The sequence below is a fragment of the Diuraphis noxia genome, unplaced genomic scaffold (genome assembly GCF_037042655.1).
Source record: "Diuraphis noxia isolate RWA-SAM2 unplaced genomic scaffold, SU_Dnox_SAM2 contig0001, whole genome shotgun sequence".
NCBI lineage: Eukaryota > Metazoa > Arthropoda > Insecta > Hemiptera > Aphididae > Diuraphis > Diuraphis noxia.
In genome coordinates, this window is record NW_028301711.1 from 75,571,297 (window position 1) to 75,585,375 (window position 14,079).

At 27.1% G+C, this 14,079-nt stretch overlaps 1 protein-coding gene across 1 annotated transcript in view; it reads right to left on the reverse strand.

Annotated features, from left to right (window-relative positions):
* LOC107170318 (tyrosine-protein kinase transmembrane receptor Ror-like) overlaps positions 1-14,079 on the reverse strand; it is a 55,127-nt gene that overhangs the window by 12,424 nt on the left and 28,624 nt on the right. The window contains exons 2-3 of the mRNA XM_089217243.1: positions 2,403-2,558; positions 2,194-2,333 (exon numbers count right to left, since the gene is read on the reverse strand). Coding sequence (XP_089073369.1) covers positions 2,194-2,333; positions 2,403-2,558 — 296 coding nt within the window. The remainder of the gene's footprint in view (positions 1-2,193; positions 2,334-2,402; positions 2,559-14,079) is intronic.

Below are 14,079 nucleotides of genomic sequence, written 5' to 3' on the forward strand. Positions count from 1 at the left end.
AATATTATGCACTAAAAATATGTAAATATTATGTTTTTTTGAAATATTATATTGTACAATCATAAATTCACATTTTTTATTTGTTTCAAGTTTAAACTTTGTAAAATTCTACAAAGTCACGAACATTTTCGCAAATTATTTTATAATTAAAAATTAATACTATTTCCCATTTTTTGAAGTCAAGACATGAAGATACAATACAAGTTTTTTAGTAAAAATTGTTTTTACAGGAAATTGCAAAACTCAAAAATAGAAATGCAAAATGTTTATGATAGGTGTTATACATTTTAACGGAATATATATAAGTATATAACTCACAATATTTTAACATTGCTGTTATTTGATAAATATTATTTATTAAGAATTACATGATACTTTTCTCCACTAATCACTACATATTTTATTTGTTTTTACTCAACGTCATAAAATATTGAAAATATATTGATTAATTTTCAGTTAGATATTTGCAACAAGCCTATTTACACCGGTCTAAAATGGCTTACAAGTTAATAACAGCTAGGTACCTATTAATTTTATATAATTAGAGATTATTTTTGGTGAAACATAGTTGAATCTACCGTTAAATCTATCATTAATATAAAAATAAATTACTATAATAAAAGTTTATAAATTTATAAATATGTAGTAAAATATCCTTAGAAATATAAACTGACAGTCTCCTCTCTGAATCATTTTTTATTATGCAATAGTTTATCATTGAAATTCCTGCAATAAAACACATCCATTACTTACTCACATACAATATACACCTAACATACAAGTTACTACCTATATATACCTATATAGCCAGTGTCGGCGTTAAGATATAAGATGCCCTGGTCAAAATATGCTAATAATATTCTAGTCACAAGTTACTATATTTATTGTACTTAAGTACTTGAAATATAAATTATATATATTTCCAGTTTTCAGTTATTATAACATAAAAAATATTTGTGTCTCTATTCTCAGCTTATTTCGTTTTTCCTCCTTGGTGTATATTATTATTAAACAAATAAATACGAAAATTTTGACGAATTCACGATCGAAATTTCTACTCAGACAAAATAATAGAAATTACTATTTCCTTATTAACTTCATCAGTCATAGCCACCTTTTGGAAAACAGTCTACAATTTTCATTTTAACGTATTAAGACATGTTTATCTACATAATTTTTCGGTGATAATATTATTCATAGTTTATGAGTTAGGCAATAACATTATTATATTTCGAATGAAACGGTCGGTGACACCTTTGAATTAGTGAAGGTTTGTAACATCTTAAAAATGCACGCAGAAATGACTATTTATAACTTTTTAATAATGATTAAGAAACATGATATACTTTTCAATTCAGAAAAATATATTACCATGCGTTTTTAGTCTTAAGTTCTTATTTTTTATTTTTAGCAAAGATGGGTTGTATAACATGCTAAGAAAAGTATAAAACAAAAAGTGCAAGTCGTTAACTGTAAGTTTCTTATAAGAGTACAAGGCCCCAGGCTAGTGCCCTACTCTCCCCCATAGTCCCATCAGTCATCAGTTCATCACTCATCACGCCATAACGGCACTGTATACAGCAGAGCGAGTTCCCTCATTTTTTTTTTTACTTTGAAGATGATATTTTTTTTTTTTGAAGTAGTTCGATATTGCCTACAAAACACCTAAATATGCACTAAAATATTAAATATCATGCATATAAAATCGTAAAAAAGGGGCTTAAAACATCAAAAGGTCCAAATATGCATAAAAATGAACTAAACAAGTTTCAAATTTATAGTATAAATTGCATATCAAATGATGTGCTTACTAAACATAATATACAATAAACTAGAAAAAATAAGTATGCATGCAAATAAATTACAAATCCACACTATATATATATTGAAAAATATCGACTTCACAACTATAACACTGTCATGATTTCTGTCAGAAATTTGAAATAAAATGGATCGATATTCTATAATAAGCGTATTGCCATATTATTATACCTAGTAATAGTATTCTTTGAAAAACATACTTAAAACAATGTACCAGAAAAAATGTTTTTGCCATTGTGGCGAATGTGGATATAACATTAGGTAGGTGGTTTTAATGAATCAATAATCTTAATTTCAAAAATGTTTTTCGTTGGCTTCATAATGTATTTTATATTTACGTATGTTAAAACAGTCATAATATGTTATGCTCACCGGAGGAAATGATGTCGTTTGGTTTAATGTGGTCTTAATTGGCTGACTGGTGGTCGTGAACGGATGCACCACTGTTTCTAATGATTTGTGTTCATTTTTGTTGATGCTTAAGTTCACAAATGATTTTGGGGCCACCGGCACTATATTTGCAACAAACTACAGTAAGAATCGACATAAAACAATTGAATTAAAAAAAATATAAATATTACCGGTCTTTCTCGTTAGACATTTCAAGTCTTCGGTGGGCTCGCTCAAGTCTTGAGGACATATACATATGTACCATTCCTTGTCCAATTGTCGACAAGCCGCTTCAAATCCACATGGTCTTTTTTGAACGCAAGATCCTAATCGCCGGTTGCTTCCCGCTGAAATGTGATGCACATCATTAGGTAGGTATACAATATATCTGTGAAAGTATTAACTAATACTAAAGGTGACTTTCCACTGCTCCGTAAACCGTGATTTCCGGAAAATTCAGTTACCTATGTGATTGGCTAAATCTAGTGGTTACTGAGCAGTATACCACAATGCTTACTAGTAAATACCTCGTTATATTGCATATACTAGAAAGTAGAATCCAATCCTACTCATGTCAAATATTTACAATTATGAGGTTACTGGTAATGAAAATATAATACCGTAAAACGGGTAATATATTTATTTAAAAATAATTAAGTAGCTACGTCACGCAAAAAATAGTAGAGTACGATAATATGATAATATAGGATGAAGCGCAATATCTAGGCAATCACGTTTAAAAAAATAAATTTTAAAACTATAACACGTCATACCTATAGATTCGAGGAACATATTATAAAATTAACTTATTAACTTCAATTAAAACTCATGATTAAGACGTACCTATAAACAACAAAAATATAGTGACCCTTGTATTAGGTACAATGTTTTCTAAATAAAATCAAGCTAATGTTTATCGACCTAATTTTAAATTTTAACTCGTTAACTAGCTAGCCTTGGCCGTTGGGTACAATATTTTTAATGTACATTAATATGTTATTGTATGTATTATTCTAGGTGTGCGTAATCGTGAGAAAGCGCAAAGACACACACAGACCATATGTTTTGAGCCATACCTAAAGACATCAAAGGAACGCGACCGTGCACAGAGGACGCCGACGTATTTAAATGATAGTTTTACATTTTCTACAGAGACCTAAACGCTGCGTATAGACAGACAAGAGTCGGATTACCGACTGTAAATTTCAAAGTGGTCATAAAACGGTTGTTTACTTGTAATCACGTAACGTAAAAGTGAGGGTTAACGCATGATAATCATAATAATATTATATAATCGTCGAGGGTACGTATAAACGTTTAATTATCGTCGTCGTTAATTGTTATTGATATTTTTATCCACGTTTACCTATTTGGTATATTATTTACTTTAATTGAAATGGGTAGGTACACTTCGAACAGTGAGATTTCAAATAGTTCTACAAAAGCTATTCTATCGTATATTATTCGTTCGCACATACATAACAGAACGATCGATTATATTATTATGTTGTGGCTTGTGATCGCGAGAACAACCGAAACGTCTAACGGTGAGGTGTAATTGATTTATGTGTTGTTTTTTTCTCGAGGTCTATATTAAACGTATAAAATAATATTTAATATTAAAGGTTTTATCACTTGACAGACGATTGTAATTATTTTATTTGCAATATATAGTTTGACTTTCGCATAGAAATTTTTATTTAAAGTAACGACGTATTTTGTCAAGATTAACATGTCACATATACCACAATAATTAATGGTGCCGTTTTTCAAACGTTGGGCACAAGTCATAATAATAGCCACTGATTGACGAATACAATTTTTTTTACGGCATCGAAGGCACGTCGTACAATATTATATAAGATTTACTGTCATTATTTTTATACCACACATATATTTTTTCCTACTCAAATAATAATAATGTTATGTCACAGCTCTAATATATATATTAATGCTATAATAATACTATTATTGGAACGAGTACATTTTTATTTCGAATTTAACGGCGGCGACATCTTATTTTGTAAACCAATCTAATGAAATATAATATACGATGAACATTTTATTCCTGTGATTGTATTTGCACTCATAAAAGTTCAACATATTTTTATGAACTTATATTAAATTTATATTACATTTTATGCGAACGCCAAGCAACGAAAATACTATAAATATTAAATATACAAACTGGTAAACATTGATTCGATACAAATACTGATATAACGCATAAAAATAGAATAACCTTTAGACGTACCAAAACTGTAAATATTTGAGTGTTTTTTTAATAGACACTTGTTATAATGAAAATACGCGTGGTATCAGTGTTATGTATAGCGATAGCAGAATTTATTTTAATAGATACAAAAAAATTAACCCACTATGTAGTTATAAGTTATAACTTATAACGAAACCTAAACTATGCTATAAATATAGTTATTCGTCGAGGATCTTATTTAATATATTTGAGAGAGGGTATATGGACATTTAAATTATTGGTGGCTCACTTACAGACTAAAACATTAATAAACGTAAGTTATAGAAAATTTGCATATCATATTTTTTTTTTAATTTAGAACAATTTTTATTCTTATTGTTTTGAGGCAAAGTTCTTTAATAACCTTAATTGTACTTTTTTATACTTCTCGATGTCATCATAACAAGGTTGCATTAGGTAATAATTCATAATATTATCTTAATAAATAAATGCATTATTTATATCGTAAGTAATCGTAAAATAGTAAAAAAAAAATCGGGTAAGTGGGTATCGCTCTGCTGTACAATGGGGGTGGGGTGGACCTCTGACTAAGGTAGGTTAAATTTGAATGCAATGATAGGTATCATCGTATACGAAAAACAATTCTGAACGGAGACGGTTTATCTGTCTAGGATATATTACATGTAGATTATTAAACATTTTCAAATCTTAGATTTAAAAAGAAAATTTTTTATGAATTTCTAGCTTAAAATAATTTGCGAATTTTTGTGATTTTTACGTGTGTTGTCAAAATTTAAATTTAAATGCTTATAAAAAAAAATTGTGACTATATATTTCTCTTCTTTTTCAACTGCTATTGTAAATATATGTTAGGAGCCTTGCATTAAATTTTGAAATCTTAGATATAAAAGGAAAATACTTTATGAATTTCTAGTTTAAAATAATTTGCGAATTTTCGTGATTTTTATGTATTTTGTCAAAATTCAAACTTTGAATGCTTTTAAAAAAAAATTATTCATATATATTTCTTTTATTTTTCAACTGCTATTGTAAAAATATGATAGGAGCCTTGTATTAAATTTTAAAATCTTAGATCTAAAAAGAAAAACTTTTATGAATTTCTATCTAAGATAATTTGAAAATTGCCGTAATTTTTACGTCTTAAGTCAATATTTGAACTTAAAATGCTTATAAAAAAATTGTGCTTATGTATTCTTATAATTTTTTAATCACTATAAGGATAACTTATGAGGAACTTTGTATTAAATTTTCAAGTATATATTGATAGGGCCAAAAAAATTATATCGACACTTCAAAAACAAATTTTCAGAAAAATTGAAAATTTCAGTTGTCTATAAATATCTCAAAAAAAGTCAAAATATTTTAAAAATTAAATCATGTAAAGAAAATTCCAATCTAAATAACTGATAAAATTTTCAAGTATCTACGACTATTTAATTTACTATAATAAAAACATATTTAGTTATATTTATTATAATGTACCAGACATATATCTAGCAGCCCCGATTTTGGTATGCATGAAATTATGACAACAATAATGGAAATGTGTAATATTCACGAATTTTGGCAAAAGCCATAAATATATCAACCTTTTGACTAATGCAGCAAAAAAGTAAGCAGTTCGGTTTTATTTTTATTTATTTTTTGGTTTTTATGAGGCTGATGCTTTATAATTCTAAAGTTATCACATTTTTTATTTCCCCACATTACGAGCGGGTATAAACGTGTATATATTATACAATACTATAGGTGCATACATTATTGAGATAATTGCATGTACCTATCTATATTGTTACTAACTTACTGTTCTCGTTGACAACGGCTGTGATGCATATAATATATAATATATTGCCATTCCCGGCCTTTACTGCGAGTTCGATAACATCAAATATTAATTAATGTAAATACATTACGCTCACTAAATATCTTTTTTACACCCCATGAATAATTCACCAAGCGCGCATGGTCCATTTTACTCGAATTATAAGTTGATTTTTTAGACCTGATTAACTGAAAAAACTTAAGGTTTAGGTTCGATGGAATTTAATTTTGAAAAATATTTTTATTGCATCAAAAATATTTTTTCAAGTGAAATATCAATGAACGTAAAAAAGGTGCTTCTTCTGTAATTTTATTTTGACAATAATTAAAGCAACCATAACCAACTGTGTGACGGAGAGAGGGCCTGTTACCATACTCTGCTGGCTTGCGCCGTTTTACCGTCATCTCACAGAGTGGCACATGCTACCAATAATTATAGCAATTAACATGGTAGCAGTATAAAAAATCTATAAATTAGATCTAACTCTTTAAATGTAGCAAACTTGTCATTCTAATACTATTGTTCAGAACTTTTAATCTTAGACATATTTTAAAATACTTAGATTTATATTTTAACCAAAGATTGTCCTTTGGTATACAAACTTGTTTTAAATATAAGTAAATTACAATTTTTGTGTAAATTATTGTAATTATTGTTTGTAAACATTGTTTTGTGTGTTTTTATTTTATCTAAGTCAAAATTCTAGCAAATTGTTAATGATTTTCAAACATTATTCTTATACTAAATATAATAGTCATTATAATAATCTCTTGCAATGAAACATAAAATAAATATATATTTTTATTTATTAAGATTAAAATGTCTCAGCATATTACATGCTACTACAAATCAGATAATAAATTACAAATTACAAGATTATAATCTAATCTATCTATCTATTTCTAATTATAATTTCTAATATTAGTTTAACATATTGTGATAGGTGTATACATTTTAAAGTTAGTATTTGTGTTGGTAAATTATGGTTGATCTTCGTCTTCGCTTTGGTTTGGTATAAGAACATCTTGCGGTAGACCAGATTTTTCGATTTGATTTCTAGATTGTTAAACTATGCTCCATCGGATGTTTTGAGTTTTGCGTGAAAGTTTTGAAATTGTATTTTATCTAGTCTTGAAGAAGAGGAATTCCCGTGTCGTTGTGGATTTGTCTACTCGTCATGAACCATGGTGCTTTGAAACAAATTCTTAAAGATTTGTTTTGAAGGATTTGGATTTCGTTGATTTTTGAAGTTGAAGCTGATGCCCAGATTGGGAAGGAATAAGTGACCAGTGGTCGAATTATTGAGGTGTATAGTAAGATGGACGATTTCATTTAGAAGGTTGATTTTAAGTTAAAATAAATATAAAATTGAGTGTATTACAGTTTTACAGTAAGACAATTTGTACAAAATGTTAGCTTTCCTGAGAAAAACCTACTTACACAATGCAATTTTAATATTTTGTTAACGATAACTATAATATTAATGTTATTGGCAACCACACAAAATTAACGCCATATTAATTGTATAATTTTAGTTTTAGAAATCACTCATTATGTGTCGAACAAAAAAAATAATAACCTTTGCTGTTGATGTTGTTATGTTCAATAATTAAAAAAAAATGTGTGTACAAATTAAAAAATGTTAATCTATTATTTATAATATTGTCAAAGCATCATAACATCTATATCATTTAGTTGTATTATGACGCAGGAATATTAAATAGGGCTAGTATCTTAAGCCTATAAGTGCATAATATTTAATATATCAGAAACCTTGATTCCAATTGTTACATCTACTATACCTAAATACATTTTATAAAAAAAAATCACGTGCTTAACCAAAAAGGTTAGGTTAGACCTTACTTCTTAAATAATATAAAATTCTGAGTGCTTGAAAATACGGTCTTTAAATAAACTTTTATATCACAAATATTAGAATTTGAATAATTGATAATATTGAAGGAAGATAAATGAGGATGGAAATACTTAGTGAATAGCTAATAATGCGCTATGTAATGTCTCAAATGCGTATCGGTTGTTGTGTGCGTTTTCAGAATAGATGTGTTATATATTATGTATACATAATAAGAGATGAGCTTTTAAATTTTAATCCCGTCTCGTCAGTCGTCATCGTCATTTTGTGGGCTCTCGGAGATAGGTATAGTCTAATTAAATTTCAAAGTCATATAATATTTATGGTACAATAAACTGAGTAATTATTTTAACAACGAACCGCACTCATTATCTAGAAAAGTATTAAGTTATTTCACAGTTTATTCTTTAGTATAGTTTTAATTTATTACAAAACAACATTTTTACCAAGTACATTTTATCATTATAATTTTTAAAGTTTTCATTTTTTTGATACTTTTTTAATATTAACACTGTTCGCAGAATATTTTAACTAATATCTATAAGAATTTTTAACGATTAGTTAGTTTTTGGTATCATTATTTAAAGTTTGACGAGAGTACCTAGTTTTGTGTATCTCAAAGAACTTTTTATAAAGATAAATATATTAAAATTATATTTTTCTATAAACTTTTGTTTGGTAATGAGTTTAAATTATTTATGTAAAAAAAATATTTTCAAAAACTCTTAAACTTTTTAGATGACGAGTTTTCGATGTTAATAGAATCGCCCGATATATTTTGGATTTACCTTCATAACATAGGTAGGTATCAATAAAGATCAATTAGTTATCGTTTATTGTTTATGTATAATTATATTATCAACCAATCTCGATAATGACTTAAAACATAAAGGATGTTTCTGAAATGCATGAGGTCACTAACACATGCGTAGGTACTCGCTGTGGTGTCCAAATAAAGACTTTTTGAAAGTGTTTTTCTATTCAGGGTTGGACAGTATCTTAGATATAATTTTATGAAGTATCGAGTATCTTGTATCGTGACACATTTTTAATCAACGTATCTAGTAATTCATACAATAATTTATGATGCGATACAAGATACAATTCTAAATTTATTATCAAAATAATAATTAATATTTTTATTCAATATTGTAGGTTGGAAATAATTGTTCAACCCAGTACCGATAAATCATAAAATATAGTTATATATGTGATGTATATTGTATATAATATTATATATATATATAATAGATCTATGACACACGCACATTGGATGGGTCTTTACGTCTGTATACTCGTATACCTTATTAGATATCCGTAATTTTGTATAATAGTGTACCTAATAGTTACTACGTTATAGTGTATACCTTTCGCGATAAAGTAGGTGTTTTATTACTAATGTATTATTATTACTGAATAAGTGTCGATTTTTATTATTATATTTATTTGTCATTCTAATTACTTAATGAAGGCCCATCCCCACAATTTTTAAAAATCCATTACTTATTTCATTAAAATGTATCGAGTATCTATAGTATCGCGATACTCCAAAGTAAAGTATCTTGTATCTCGATACTTCTTTTTGAGTAGCTTACCCAACCCTGTTTCTATCTTCAAAATCTGTGTTTATTCAGGGTTATTAGAATATTGTCTTAAGTATAAATATAACTATACTCGATTCGTATTTTTCGCGAAATTCTCATATTATAAATGGGTAGGTACGTCACATCGTTTTTGCGTTTGTCGCACGTTTATCACGCTCGAGTGATCAACTAAAAAAAAGTGGAGCGACACATCAATTTTTATTAGAACACTACAAGATAAAAACAGCGGTGGTATTTGATTTTTGTCATTTAATAAACATGACTAATCAATACAGTGTTCTACATTATCAACTAATTAACACTAAATCATGAAATTATAACAAAACTAGGGTTAACAAATTTTTAAATAAATTTATAGCCATACATTTAAGTACACATAACATTTTTTTTTTAATCGACGACTTGAGCGTGAAAAACGCAAAAATAATATGACGCCTCGCTTTGTATGAGAATTTCGCAAAAAATACGACTCGAGTGTTTATTTTCACATTTAAGATAATATTCTTAAAATAACATGATAAATCCAGATTTTGAAGATAGAAAAAAAATTTTAAAAGATCTTTATAAGATCATCACAGCGAGTACCTACACATTTACACATATACTAATGACCTCATAAATTTCAGAAACACTGTATAAACAGTATTTTATGTATGTTTATTGTATATTGTAAGAGTAATACCTAATAAAAACACAATGTCGCAACTCGCAGTTGATTTTCAATTAAAAATCGATTACATTTTTTTAAATTCCTTGACGATATTTAATTAAATCTCTTCATCATCACCATATATAAGAAACGCTTTCAGGTTTTTCGATTATAAATTGTGAAAGGATTCTGCGAAATATATCAAAATTAAATAAAACAATTTGTGAAATAATTAGTGAACGCGTTATCAAAGCCCTTTCGCAACTGTCAAACATATTTTCACACTCATACTTTAATTATAAACATGTTCACTAGATATAGGTATTTTTTATTTTCTAATTTTTTCGTTAAACTATCGAATAATTATTAATCCATTTTATAGATTCATGTGCTCAATCACCTAACCTTAGATCAGATTATTTTAATTTAAAAATATGTTGTTCAAGCGCCCCATCGTAATATTACACGTACAATATTATATTTAGAAAACTCGGTGTCTTCACATATGAGTGCATGCCATTGAGGGAAGGTAATATATATCCACAAGGTATATGTGTGTGGACATAGCAGTTAATGTGGTCATGTCTTGTATGTTTTTTGTCGTTAATTCTAACACGTTTTTAATTTTATATTAAATGTATTTAAATTTTAATTGATTGATTATAACCACCGTTCCTCCTATGAAAACATTATTTACCATTCTCTTATTAGCTACGTTAAACTTTTAAACTTTGTTTAATATTTTGTTTCTATAAAGTCCCTACTAAAGCTTGCATGCATATGCACTCATATTCTGAGTCATTAAGCTTTTAAATACTAAATAATAATGATGATACTCTTCGTGATAATAGCTATTTAGAAAAAAAAAAATGTGAGCAATGACGATTTGAAAATTATAGTAATTAATATAATAAATGTATTATACAATGTATTGTATTATTTGTATAAATTTTGTCCGAATAGTTATAATAAGCATTAGAATAAATATTAGGCTAAAATTTGAATTGAAAAAATATAGTGATGGCATTCATGCTGAGATAAATATTAATATTGGTTATACATAATAGTAGGTACTAGATAGGTATGTATAATTAATGATAATACAAGTCATAGTAATTCAAGAATCTAAAATATGTGAATCATTCCTATAAAGTTTATAGTAAAAACAATAGTATTTAACCATTATCAATCTTCTACCGGATGTTTAAATTGATGGAGTTAAGAAATTCTGTACAGATTGGATGCAGTTGCGTTCCCAAGGTAGAGGTTGTTAGGGGTTATAACAATCACCATTGACCCAAATTCTTAAATCCCATGTTTGTGTGTTTGGTATCAGCACCACTATAAATTTAAATATATTATTAGCAGGGTCAGGATTTTGTAGTATTTGCATATATTTTTTATAAAGTTCTTAAGAGAAAACAGAATAATCTTGAAATTTGTTGCATAGCTCAGAGAACTGAAATTAAACATTTTACTTTGCATATTTTAAATGTTGAGATCTTTTAGACTTTAATGCTATATTATTAGACTCTGAGATATTTTAGTATTTTTTAATCAAAATTGTTCATATTCTTTGAAATAAATTTCAAACTACATACCTTTTTGAAGTACACTTATAGATTTATAATTACGTAAAATAGACCAACTAACACGGTCGCATATAATGTTATATTAGATGTTTGCAGGTATTCATTTTTAAGTTTTGATGGGAACCTTTTTTGTTACATTTTACGACTGCAATTATTATCAAAAAAGTATTAAAAGGGTGGGTTATATACAATGTTAACATAGCTAGTAAACTAGTGCACTAACCTAACCATACTATTTTTATATTTTTATTTAAACGTGTTGTGGCTATTTCTTGTTGCACCTTAACTTGTGTGCCAAACATTATTTTAAAATTCCAATTTTTGCATATTTTTAGCACAAATTTAGCAATACCTATTGAAACAATTATTTTATAGGTACTGCATATTTGTTCAATATTAAGTGCCACAAAATCCCAATCTTAATTATTACTTCTAACATACCCTCTAAATTCTAAATTTTGAATGTACAACGCAGTGAGTGGTAGCTGGGAATACATATATTATTAAGGTTCTGAGGGAATTTATCCCCCCTCCACCTCTTAATTACGGACCTGATGACAGCACACCACTAGTTTCGTTTACTTACTTAATTTGTTTTTGGAATCCAGCCAAAATAAGTTACAGCACTGCGTCGCTGTGCGACCATAGCAACATATAATGGTAAATAATAATTATTCTAATGCGATATTTTATCCTATGTGATTAGCACCACGTGGAAGTTAAGTTTATCAATTAACTTAGAATTGTCGTCATGTTGTATCTTGATGGCTTTCTCATCTAAAAATTACATACACGATAATTTTCTATTTTTCTGTCCACAATACCGTTTAATAGCTTCGTTGCATATTTTTTACAGTTATTATGTATTATGTAATTCACTATAATTGTATAAACAATTATTTTACAAGCGATACAAAAATACAAATAAAATTACTGAATATTTCACAGCAGAATGTTATCATAAAATACCACCTCTAAAACAAGGATTTTTATTTTAATAGTACGCCTTGATTGTGTATATAGTTATTAGTGTAAATTTTTTCTACCTACTTGTAGATTTTTAAATATAAAAATACCATCCATATAGTTGTAAGGTTAGATTAATTGTAATAGTTGGAAGTGCAGGGTCTACATTTTTCATATTCAACATGATAATATCATCGTTGGCATAAAGCGTAAGAAAAAGCTCTAAACAAGTAATGAAAAAACGGAAATTTTTACGCATAATCAGTTTTCGGCAAAATTGATTTTTTTTTTTTTTGCTGTAACTTAAAAACAAATGAATGTAAATACTTGAAATTTTCACAAAATGTTTATAATAGCGTTATCTGTTTATTATTAAATTATCAAAATATTAAGAAGTTTTTAAGCTATTTATAGACAGTTGAAGTTTTGGATTTTTCTAAGTTTTTTTTTTTGAAATACCTATTAAATAAATTTAGCATCCAAAAACTCTTTAAAATTGTATACAAGGTTTATTATAAGTTGTACTTATCTAAATAAAAAAAAATAGAAACCATTATTCACAATTTTTTTTTATAGGCATTTAAAGTTAAAATATTTACGAAATATTTTAAAATCACGAAAATTTGCATGGAATTAGGAAGTTGAAAATTCATAACATTGTTTTAATTTATACTTAAGGTTAAAAAATTCAACATAAGTTTCTCCATAATTTTTTTCTTCGAATAACTGTAAATGAAACTCGTCCAAAATCAAACTTGAAAATTAATTACTAGTATCAAAAAATAATATATTATAATTAAAATATATGTAATATAATATATCCTAGACTGACAAATTATCTCCGTTTCAAAATCATTTTTCGTAGGTATACAATGATACCTGTCATTGCATTCAAATTTAACACATCTATTATATTGACCTACTCTCCACACAATCTACTATACAGTAGAGCGATACCCACTTGCCCACTTTTATTTCATTTTTATTATTATTAATTTTTTGTCCTATTAGTTTTCTTTGTTCAAAAATAAATAATATGTGAATGAAATGTGAATGATCTGTGAATATTCTAATGTTTAGTAAATAGTGATTGATACTAATATATTTTTCAATTTTTTAAGCTAAT